This window comes from Ostrinia nubilalis, chromosome 2 (assembly GCF_963855985.1).
Source record: "Ostrinia nubilalis chromosome 2, ilOstNubi1.1, whole genome shotgun sequence".
Lineage (NCBI taxonomy): Eukaryota > Metazoa > Arthropoda > Insecta > Lepidoptera > Crambidae > Ostrinia > Ostrinia nubilalis.
This window is the reverse complement of record NC_087089.1, coordinates 13,400,451-13,413,051: the sequence shown is the minus strand read 5'-3', so window position 1 is coordinate 13,413,051 and position 12,601 is coordinate 13,400,451. Positions and strand designations below refer to the sequence as shown.

The window sequence follows — 12,601 nt, the reverse complement described above, 5'->3', positions numbered from 1 at the left end:
ATATAATGTATCATATTTTTAAATAAATATTTTTTAAAATATGCAATGCGTTTGATCTTATAGACGTAAGTATCACATAGATGTAATGAACCCTTTTGGTAGGTACGTAGAATTAGATTGCAATATTTATGTCGCAGTTCCGCCCATTATGGATTGTTATGGAGTGATATTATTACAAGTCAAAGGTGTGGTGTGTTTGAAATAAATCAACTGTGTATTGTATGTATTAACTTTAAATTTATTTACAACGTAATCTTTACAATTTCAACCATTTATACAAAATATATCTTAGTTAACAAGGACTACTTTAATTATTATATTACAATCAGACCTCACTTCTGCATTACCGCTAAGTTAAAATAATATTAAGTACGATTGGAATGTCTACTATACCTGCGAGTTCTCTATCACATAACGGAATGGCAGAAATTCATTTCATCATTCACGAGACAAAATATACATTTTATCATAACGAATCCAACGACTTGAGGAAGCAATTTTGATAATATATTTATAGTATCATACATTTAGCTATGGTAACAATTTAAAATAGGATAATTACTTTTATTCTCTTAGTAGGCTTGCGTTTGACGTCACACAAAAGGTTCGAGAAGAGATTTTAAGCTAGCTGCATCAGAACATAAGCAATAAATAAACCTAAAACCTCAAGATGACATGACTCTTTTCTAGTTTGACTAGTCTAACAATATTATCGACATAAACAACAATAATATTCTTTAGTAAGTAGTAGGCACTGTCTAGTTTGCCGTCGAGGTACCCACAAAGAAAGTTAATTAGAACCAATAAAGTACATAATTGCATTTACACACATTGGTACAAGGTGAGCCGTTCAATATACATAGGTATGAATTTGTTCGATACAGTATCGATAGCATCACAGGAAACAATCAGCAATATACAACCTTATGGCTAACTACCTAACGTGCGAACTACGCCTCGTTATTGAGAATTACTGAGTCCAATTTTTGGGTTATAACTTTTTGAAATGTCCTCTCACTTTTTTTTGAAGAATCACTAATGTCGTTAAGTTTTTGACTGTTTTCACTTTCGGAGCTCTTTGATGCTTCCTTCGCTGACGCTGTCTCTTCGACGGGCAAGACGCTTAGGTACGCGTCGTCTGGGACTACGTTTGTATCTGTTGCAATGCTACCAGAAACCGTACTAGGCGGACTTAAAGAATCTTTTTCTGTAGTAGTCGTTTCAGTATTCTTACCAGAAACAAAGCCTTGGTCTAGATCTTCAGTGTCTTGTAAGAATGTAGATACAGGTGAAGTTTCGGGTAGAGAATTGTCTACGTTCGTATCATCAGGTTTCGCGTCTATTAGCGTCGTAGTTGTCTCTACTGTAACTTTGTGAGTTTCTACTTGTTGATCGTTGAACTCGCCAACTGATACGCTAGAATGCGTTGTTGTTTGAATGTTTTCATTTTCCTCAGCTGTTACTGTCACTGCCTCGTTGCTTGACGACCCATTCGTGTCTGAGGTGTTAAGCGTATGCTCCTCACCGTTTTCGTTTTGTGTCTCATTTAAGTTAGTGGGTTCAAGATCGTGCCCTTCTTGAAGTTTTTTAACCAGTAGTTTATTGTTTTCAGCTTCTGGTAAGAAAGGATTCATGTCTGATTCATGTTCAGACTCTGATTCAGCCGAGTGGGTGCCGGACTTTGCAGCATTGAAAGTTTGGTTTGCATTAGACACCTCGTATACGTTTACTTTTAAGTTATTGAACTGGGTTGAGCTAGGATTTTCTGAAGATTCAACGTCAGTTTTAACCTCTGCGTTCGTAGCCGGTGTAGTAGGAGAGGTTTCTGTGGCTAATTCAGCTTCTTCACTTGGTTTGTTTGTGGATGTAGCTGCAGGAATCTCGCTTGTGACCTTAGTTGATTCATCTTTGTTTCCTTCAGATTCTTCCCATACTGGTGCGGGGGCAGAATTAAGATCTAAAGTAGAATTTTCAGATGTCGATACCTCGCTTAAATTTTCAGTGGTGTTTATGTGTTCGGCGGCTTTGTAGATGTATTCACTCACAGTAGTGGTTTCGATATTCACCATTTGAGTGGTTTCCATTTTATTCATTGGAGTTGTAATCTCTGCAGACTCCATGGGTTTGGTGGTTGTGCCTTTGATATTTTCATCAACCCTTTTCACACGTAGATCTTCATTGTCATAATCATGGGTCATGCCATATAAAGGAACATCAGTGTCTGCCATTTTACTTGTGGTGCCAAGGTTACTTAAGTAATCGGGTTCAAAGTCGTCTTTAGAATCACTGCGTGTAATAAGTTCGTCGATCTTGCTTACTGGATTCTCAGTGGTTTCATGCTTCTCCATTTTATTCATAGCTTCGTTGTAAGGAACTTCAGTAACTTTTTCAGACAGCCACTCAGTTTCAGTTGGTAATACTGTTGAATCGTTTACTGACATATTCGATTCTGGTGCAATTTCAGTCGTAGAATTTTCGTCATTTATTGATTTAGAAGAACGATTATAAAGCGCATTTATTGCGTCGAATGTAATAGGCATTGTATCATAATCATCCTTTAAATATTTTTCTGTAGTAGTTTCTTTAATTTCAGGTTCATCTACTTTGTTTAATGCTTGTACAAGTTCTTTATCTACTTCAGTTACTTTCATTGCCTTGTTAATTGAAAAGTCTGTAGTTGGTTCTGATTCTGTTGTAGTTGCCTGAATGGCATCAGTTTCCTTTACTTCCATGGTTTTTCCCTCATTCGTCAATGTATTCATTATGGACCCTTCCTCAGATGTCTCGCTTTCAGTTTTTGTTTCGTTTTTAACTCCAGATTGCTCGTCAGCAGTATTGTCTAACGCCATAGTAGTGGGTTTTAATGAGGTGATTTGGATCAAACTTTCTTCTGACTTATCTTTATCGGTTAAAGGGTTATCAGTCGTCATCGGTTCGTCGTTACTTATTGTAGTCGCTGTTAATATTTCGTTTATATGATTTATACTATCGAAAGAAATATCATCATTTTTAGCTGTCGTTTCAGCTACTATCTCGTTATCGTTGTATGCAAAAGACCTTTGTTGCGATAGATCATAGTTAGCACCAACTTTGTTCATATCATGTTTTAAATTTTCTAACCAATCAGTTTGCGTTGTCGTTTCAGTCTCAACATTTAATGGAACGTTGGATTCCGTGGTGGTAATTTCTGGAGGATTTTCAGCCTCTTCGCTGTTGTGGAGATATATTCCTTTATTTTGATATGACGTGGACTTAACTTCCAAAGTGTTTTCAGGTTCTCGGCTTTCATTTGATCCTGTGTCTTTCTTTGATTCCATTGTATTTGTATCAGTTTCCATCAATGGAACGGCTGGTTCCGCAGTGGGTTCGGGCTCTGGGTTCGGTTCCGGCTCAGCTTTTGGTTCTGGTTCTGCAGTCGGTTCAGGTTTAGCTTCTATTTCTGGTTCGATTTCTGAAGCTAGATCTGTTCCAGAGGCGGGTTCTGATTTTGGTTCAGAGGTAGGCTCTGATTCGTCAGCAGACTTAGGCTCAGCGGTCGGCTCAGGCTCAGCAATTGGTTTAGGTTCGGCGCTCGGTTCGGGTTCGGCATTCGGTTCGGGACTCGGCTCAGTGTTAGGCTCGGCGCTCGGTTCGGCGCTAGGCTCAGCAGTCGGCTCGGCGCTCGGCTCCGCGGTGGGTTCTGGAACGGCAGATGGTTCAGGTTCCGCAGAAGGTTCAGGCTCCGCATTTGGTTCCGGTTCTGCATTAGGTTCCGGTGCTGGCCCAGGTTCTTGTGAAGAATTATTTTCTTGTTCAGAGCTTTGTTCCGACTTCTGAGTTTCAGTTTCATCGGGTTTCTCGCTTGCATGACCAAATATGTGAGAATTATTTAAATCTGGTTCCGATTCAGTGGTCGTGGTTTGCATTGCATTCTGTGAGTCTTTCCAATCGAAGACTTGATCATGTCCACTGACCTGTACCGTGGCGGAATCTGGTTTTTCTTCTTCAGATACAGGTTTGCTTGTGGTAGGATTATCATCCAACGTAAGAACTCTGAACTCCTTCTGTTTAGTCAATTCGTCCAATTGTTGGTTAAATTGAACTTGTTCAGGGTTTTCGAAAATGTGCATGCATTTCTTGGGGTTGGTCATATCCAACATTTGTCCACGGGGGCAAGTGCAAATGAAGTCTAGAGATGTTTGGTCAAACTCACATTCGTATTGGCAGTCGTTTTTGCTGATTTTGCACAAGTCGAGAACAGGCCTAGTTGGCATTTTTTCTTCTGAAATATGGTAAGTGCTGATCATCCTGTTATTTCTGTCGAGGTATTCGTTGAGGTTCGTCTCTAGTGTCTTTGTTGTTAGCAAATCTTCGTTAGGTTGAGCGTTGTTTTTCGGCTTCCAGTGAATTCTGTAGGTGACGATTAATGATCCCTTCCTGCAACAATAAATTAAAACATACATTTTAGTTTATTTATATTTTATGACTAGCTTTCCGCCCGCGGCTTCGCCCGCGTGGAATTTTGTCTGTCACAGAAAAACTTTAACGCGCGCGTCCCTGTTTCAAAAACCGGGATAAAAACTAACCTATGTCCTTTTCCGGGACTCAAACTATCTCTATGCCAAATTTCATCAAAATCGGTTCATGGTTTAGGCGTGAAAGCGAGACAGACAGACAGACGGACAGACAGAGTTACTTTCGCATTTATACTATTAGTAAGTATAGATAGAAGTATAGATATTAGTATAGATAGTATAGATAATGTGGCAAACGTTAAGTATCACAGAATATCATAGGTAATTATTTACCTTATGCCTACAACTTCGACAGTGATGTCCTGATCGCCTTGGTCAAGTGTGTTCCGGTCGAACAGAGCGCGCTTCAGGGCCTCGGTGAAGGTCGACGTGAACTGCCGATACTCCATGCTCTCTGGGTCTTCCATTTCGGGTTTGTATTCTTCATTGTCGATGGTCAGTTCACCTTCTACCGTCCTTGGAACTGGAAAGATAATGTATTGTTTTTTGTTACAAACAAAGTCATAAATATTTAATCTTAAATATTTTTCAATGTGAAGATTGGCTACAAAACAGAATGCGATATGATATCTAAAGATCCTGGGTTCATTATGATAATACTATGACTAAACCTGCAATATTTGACGATCCTGACGCGCAGTGGCGCGATAAACGCTCAAAGGATCCAGGGTTTGATTTCTGATTAGATGCTTGTAGAAATAGATATTATTATCTAAATATTAATATAATGATGATTTATTTAGCCATCATCATGATTATGATAATGTAAGTGGAATATTAAAATGACGTACCGTACATAGACGAATCCGTAATTTCGTCAGATCCCATGGAGTGGTCGATTCCTTCATCATTTTGAGTTTCGACAAGCTGTGGCTGTATAGTTGTTTCCAGCTTCGGTTCAGCTTTGTCGGTGCTTTCTTGGCTGCTGTGTTCGTGGCTGCTGTGGTCGTGGCCGCTATGGTCATGGCTGCTGTGGTCGTGGCCGCCATGGTCGTGGCCGCTATGGTCATGGCCGCTGTGGTCATGCATGCTGTGGTCCTGTTCGTCGTCAGATGATCCGATGCCGCCCAGCGCGCGCGCAGAGCTAATAGACGAGTTGTATTGCTCCAAGGTCGTCGGGGAGTTCGTGAACAGTACGCCAGCTGGAAGTAAAAACATCATTTTTAAGCGCTGATAAAAAAAAAATGTTATCTATGAACTAAAAAACACCCACCATTAATCGCACTAACATTAATTTGGCCTTTGCGGAATTAAAATTCAGTAAAAAAAGCTATATTAACAAGTATACCTAAGGTATAATTTATTTGTACGTGAGTAGGTAAGTATATGTATAGCTATAGCTAAGTCCTTTTGTAGTTTGATTGTCAAAGTAGTTTTTTAAATGGCGCTTATGGAAAATATATTTAACAATATTCATTATGTGTGATACCAGGAAAAATGTAATCTAGGGGGGGAAATGCTAAGCTTAGTCAGCGAGTATAATAATACGAAGTAATTAGTGTTTTTTCTGTGATAATATTCAACACAATGTGTATGTTTTTGGTCAATACCTACAAAATATTTATTTCTAATGAGATGACGTCACCCGGCCATTCCCGTATTATATTCTTATCGCATTCCAGATACTAGTGAATTGCCCCTAGTTTTATACAGTTTTTTTATTACGTGAACTAATGTGAGTGCAAGTCGTAACAACTATCACACTAATCAATCACCTAGCTAGTAAAACTAAGCTAGTAAACAGTGTACCTACCATGAGTTTACGTTAGGTGTGCTCGCTAGCGAGTACGTCAAAAATCTCTATGAAGATTTTGTTTCTTGAAAGTAGCCACTAGGGGCGCTGCACAATATGTCATACAATTAATGTCATTTTTTTACGCAGTCGCTAGCGAGCACACCTAACGTAAACTCATGGTAAGCGCACAGTAATATTTTTTTATTTTAATTGATTAACGCCCGTATTCACAAACATTACTATGAGGTCTCACAGTGTGCGTGGACGCACAGGGTGACACACGAACCAATGGTTTTTTGAAAATGACAACTCTATTTTATGTAGGTTTGTGTTTTTGTTTTAATGATGAATTAATTTTGATGAAGGTCAGGTGGTTTATGTATGTAATTCCGGGTGACACACCAATCATTTTAATTACCTTACCACCAAGCCCAATCAATCAGTATCAGTTATTAACTTATTAGTACCTACATTTGTGAAAGTCACAATATCAAAATGAGGTAGGTATTCCTCGAAGCGCACCCATTTTGAGGCGCACCTAATGAAGCGCACCTAAACTATTCCTCGAAGCGCAGCATGTTATGTTTCCTTGGTACTTTTTATTCATCTTAGTAGCTAGTTGGAAAGTTCAAAATCTTTATATTAGTAAGAATAGGGTGTGCTTCGAGGAATAGTAATTTAGGAGCGGTTCATTAGGTGCGCCCCAAAATGGGTGCGATTCGAGGAATCAAATTCTCTAGAGATGACACAGACAGTCGGGACGGCAATAATTATTAGTAGTGATTATTGTGTGGGCAGTCCAACGGGGTAATCCCAACCAGTTTCCCTTTTTAAACGTTAAGATAACATTTAAAAAAGTTAAACAAGTTGAAAACAAAATATCGGCTGTTGTGTTGGTCGCTTAAGCAACAGGTCCGGTCCTGGGTTCGATTCCTGGGAGGAACAAGATAAAAATTGTACTTATATTAATAAGCTTTTTTCTCGTGTACTTATTCATCATCATCATCATCATTTCAGCCACAGGTCGTCCACTGCTGAACATAGGCCTCCCCCAATGACTTCCACAAGGTGGACCGACGACCTGATAAAGGTGGAAGGCGCTGGATGCAGGCCGCTACCAACCGTGCGATGTGTACTTATTAATCCTTACTAAAGTAATAAATTAGTCTCGTAACTTTATAACTACCTACTTTAAGTTTTTTGTTTGTAAGTAGATACTTATCAGGGGCGTAGATGTGCCGTATGAATGATACGAGGTACAGGGCCGGATTAAGTTCTATAATTTAATAATTTTTGTTAGTAGGGGAACCTGTTGAACCTTGGACAGAGTTGTACCTAAAACAATTGTATATATTTTTTAAATAATGCGGTTTTATGAAAAGTTGTCTAGGGTATTACATACGTTATTTGTCAACATTAACGTGAAGTTAGCTAAGATTCGCCGACGCCGTGCAAGTACAAGAAAAAATGGTAATTTAATATTTTACACTGACGCAGTGAGTTTTTGGAGGTTTACTTCATGTCAATTTATGAAAAATGTTGCATGTTTGACAAAACGGTTATAGTTAGAACATAATCTTTATATATCTAGCTACTGGACGATATGAGTTTCAGATCCTAAGCTCAAATGGAAGTGGGTTTATTATGCTTATTAAGTGAAGTAATCGCAATGTTGTACCTTGACCACCCAACTAGCGATGTACCTTGGTCACTGATTTTCATTAGGTTTTAATGAGAATTTTATTGCAATAAAAAACATATCATACTGTTATAGATACAATGCCCCGAAGACCTCAAAATAGCAATTTAAAGTCTGTTTTTGATATATGTTTTTTTAATTTCTAATGTTTTTTAAATTTACGTTTAATGTATCTTCATATGACTTTTTTCAGATTATTTTTGTTGATAAAGCGGTTTTAATGGATATTTTGCTAGAATTTATGTTAAATGATAAGAAATAAAAAAAACTAGATTGCAAGTTAAAGCCACTCCAGCGCGTATTTTGTCTAACACGACATAACATATCAACATTCAACAAATTTTTCTAGAAAAAATGTTGAATATTGTCATATTTTTGTTGATTGTGTAAGGCTAAACATGGACTGGAGAGCCGGCTTAAACTTAAGTGATTTGTTGCCAAAAAATTGTGAAAAATAATTAGTACAAAAAATATGGATGAGGATCTTTTTAAAAAAATACTTTTACTTAGATATTGTTGCTAATAACTGTAATAATTGGTATTTCAAATAATAATTTACCAGAAAATTAACAAATTGAAGCGAATATAAGCATTTATTTAAATTTAAATAGGTACAACGTACACGGTCCAAGGTACACCTGGTTTGTTGTACCTAGGACAGTTTTCCCTTTTTTTTTCTAGCAGCTAGTATGCCCAAATTTTTAAAATTATACACAATTTTATGAATGAATTATGTAGTTAATTAAATGATCTTTAAATATAACTGCACTAGACAAGTTTAAGTATCATCATTATTTTTCAAAAAATCAAAATTCGAAAAACTGGCCTAAGTACAACAGGTTCCCCTAGATGAAAAGGGCCCCGGATAATAAGCTACCTTTTTACCCGACTGCACCAGAAGGAGGGTTATGTTTTTAGCTATTCAAACGGAATGAATAGGAAGAAAGGATGACAATTCTATGTGGCAATAAGTTCGCTTTTTACATTCGTGTAATAATGTTAAAATTAAATTATAAACAATAATATAAGTATATGATGATAAATTGCACAACTAGAAAATTGTTATGCAATAGTGTACACTGCACGATGGTATTTTGTATTATTATTTCATAATATTTCAAAATATTGCGTTATACGAGTGCAACATTGTGTAATACTTATTATTATGTTGTAAGCATTGAAATTTTGGGCTTTTGTGTGGGTTCATTTTAAATACAATACAAAATGATTATTAATAAGTATTATCAGTAAGGTAATGTTTTATTTAATTCTTGATAGTAGGTAAAATTTAATTAAGTATGGCCAGGATCTACGATGATTAATATTTTAATATTAGGATGTTTTCTCTGAAATATTTGTTAATTTATACTAGGTGTAACTACAATAGTCCCCATAAAAATTTAAAAATTATATTATTACTGATGAACAAAGGCATAGGTAGGTATTTCAGGCGGTACGAATTTTGCCGGGTCAGCTAGTTTACAAATAGATTCGTGTAAGCATAGTAATAATTTCTGAATATATACACATATTGCTGTATGTATGCTTTTTAAATAGCCCTTTACATCCTGTGTAGGTGTCTATGCATACAAACAATCAAGGCACTCATATACATACAGCGTCAAATAGTTCGTAACAACCAAAGTACCCAAAAAGTTCGCAAAACGTCTTTCGTCGTGACACTTAGAGTAGGCGCACACCGTTGATTTTTAGTTGGCCGATAGTTGTGCCCGATTTTAAATTGTATGAAGAATCGGCCAAATCGAATCGGCGTAGTGTGCGCACTCCCATACATGCCCATACTGATCAACAGCCCGACTAAACTATCATCTTTTTTACCACTTTAATAAGAGTAGGCGCACACCGTTGATTTTTCGTCGGCCGATAGTTTAGTCGGGCAGTTGATCAGTATGGGCATGTATGGGAGTGCGCACACTACGCCGATTCGATTTGGCCAATTCTTCATACAATTTAAAATCGGGCACAACTATCGGCCAACTAAAAATCAACGGTGTGCGCCTACTCTAAGTGTCACGAACTATTTGACGCTGACTGTACATAGTTACCGGCTACCAAGCAGGCGTATTTTTTACCCGACTGCGCCAGAAGGAGGGTTATGTTTTCGAGTGTATGAATGTATGTATATTTCTTTGGCACGGCCTAGCCTACAGCCTAAACGGCTTGACCGATTTTAGCGTGAGAGGTGTCGTTAGATTCGTCTTAATCCTGAGAGTAACACTGGCTATATTAAAATTCGAAAAAATCAAGATAGCGGATTTTAGACGCCATGATGTCTTAAAAAAATGTTTTTCAAAACCTATCGAATGGGGTATCAAAATAAAGGGCATTTTAAGTAGCTTATAGAGATGAGACGTATTTACTAGAACAGATCCACACACTAGGTATTTTACAGTACTAAGTGGCACCTATTCCAATTTTTAAAATACTTGATCCACCTAGTATTTTTTAAATTACACGATTTCCGACCCTACCATCAAAGTAATAGAGGTTATTATTGCATAATCCGTAGTCGTCCACCTAGTATTTTTTAAATTACACGATTTCCGACCCTACCATCAAAGTAATAGAGGTTATTATTGCATAATCCGTAGTCGTGTATTACGCGCACCGCGTATTTCTCGCTAAGCTTATGTGCGAACGTAGAGATTCACTCCGTCTCTGTCTGACAAACAAATTTGAGCGCAGGCAGGTGTGAGATAGGAATAGCCTGTTGAAGTATGAAGGGAGGATATCAATAAATCAACAGCCAGCAAAAACATTATTATTCAATTTCAAATTGCATTATTAATACTACGGTTGTATCTTTTCAAAGAAAATTGTATTTTAAAGTCATAATACGTGGATTAGTCCGCACTAGTCGCGTCAAGTATGGTAAATTACTACGTACTAGGTGGAATAGGTATTTGGATCAAGTATTAATAAATACTTGGAATAGGTGCACCTAGTATCAAATTTACCTAGTATAACCCATCTCTAGTAGCTTAGCTTACAAAAATTTATAGTAGGGTAAACCAGAGAGTGATTGCCCACTGGTAGTGATTGCCCGCTTTAAGAATAATATTGTCAGGTGCCGACTTTGAATCACTCTAGTTAGATTTGAATTTACTAAGTAGATGGCTCCGAGATCAATGTACAGTAGATTTAAAATTTACAATAGGAAACACTAAAAAAAAACAGTTATGGCGGATTTTGTCAAGACGGGTGAAAATGTTACTCAAACAGGTAAAGACTTTAACAATTTTACTAAGGAATTACTTGCTTTAGAGGTTAAATTTTTTTTGCAAGTTATTTAATATTCAACTAATGGTGTATAGTCATGATGAAATTATAAGTGTTTTCTCCATTATCAATGAAAATAACTGATAAAATTTGATTTCTAACGGTCATTTTAACGGTGGGTAATCACTGCACGTAAATCTGTATATTTTTAGTTATTGCCCACCATCATTTCAGTTATTGCCATATGTTAATGTATAGTTATTGCCCAGGGCATTTATTATTAGAGTGTTGCCACCATGCAGTAACAGTGTTTAAGTTGCTCATTGCTAGACTTGTTTTGCAATTTACAGGCATAATTATTGAAATGGCTTTTAATGTTTCATTTTCAGAATGCCAAAGACTCCGAAAGTACAATATAGCATAGAAAATTTGCAAAAAGCGATCGAAGCTGTACAAGATGTATCCAACAATTTATCTACAAGATGAATTGCTGAAAAATATGGTTTTGCTTGAAAAAATTGATAAAAATTCAAACGCAAATACAAAAAATGAAAATCCTACGTTAAATCTACTAGTGAAAATGTTAATTGTAAGGAAATAGATACAACTTTAGGGAAGAATAACCAACAGCTAATTGAACATTCTGAGTAACCACTTCAACTGATATCAAAGAAGATAAAAAAATAAACACATATAAAATTTAGATATAAAATTCAAATTTTTGCGTCATCTATGTTTTGAAGTAGATGATTCTGTCTCTACCGATTCTGACTCATCAACATCAGCTCAAGAAATATTTGATAATATGTTAATAAGGCCAAACGCAATTTATTTTGAAATTTTGAAGTACTAGAATTTAAGTTTAATGTTTTGTTTTGTTAATTTAAAGCCTATTTTGTCCTTTTTAAATTTATTATTTTGTTTTAAGATACTGGGCAATTACTGTGCTTTGATGTGGGCAATTAGTGTAAGTAATGGGCAATAACTGTACTTTTTGGAGGATTTTAAATTTATTTCAATATTTTCTAAGTTACGTAAGTTTTAACTAAAAACTGTTGATATTCTGTTTAACAGTTTATTGAGTTATAAGAAAAAAGTCATAAATGGTCGATAATTAAAATACTTTCTTTAATTTTTCATCTCAATGTGTTTGAAATCTTTAAGTGGGCAATAGCTATACGGTTTACCCTACTTAACTAAAATGATTAAAATACAATTATTTTCGAAAAAACAAAAAACCCAATTGCGTAAAAATGGACAAAAAGTTAAAAACAAGACAACTTAATGTTCTTAAATGATGACGGAGGCATCAATGACTAATTCTTTTGTTGGTGATATGTAATTTGATGCCTCCGACTGCATTTAAGAACACTAAGTTGTCTTGTTTTTAACTTTTTAGTTCATTTTTACGCA

General features: G+C 36.4%; 1 protein-coding gene across 1 annotated transcript in view; it reads right to left on the bottom strand.

Moving 5' to 3' along the window:
- Positions 1-215: 215 nt before the first annotated feature.
- The window catches only part of LOC135084506 (proteoglycan 4-like), a 144,656-nt gene continuing 132,270 nt past the window's right edge, over positions 216-12,601 (bottom strand). Inside the window, exons 5-7 of the mRNA XM_063979286.1 lie at positions 5,306-5,656; positions 4,788-4,977; positions 216-4,416 (exon numbers count right to left, since the gene is read on the bottom strand). Of these exons, the coding sequence (XP_063835356.1) occupies positions 951-4,416; positions 4,788-4,977; positions 5,306-5,656 (4,007 nt within the window). The 3' untranslated portion in view covers positions 216-950. The remainder of the gene's footprint in view (positions 4,417-4,787; positions 4,978-5,305; positions 5,657-12,601) is intronic.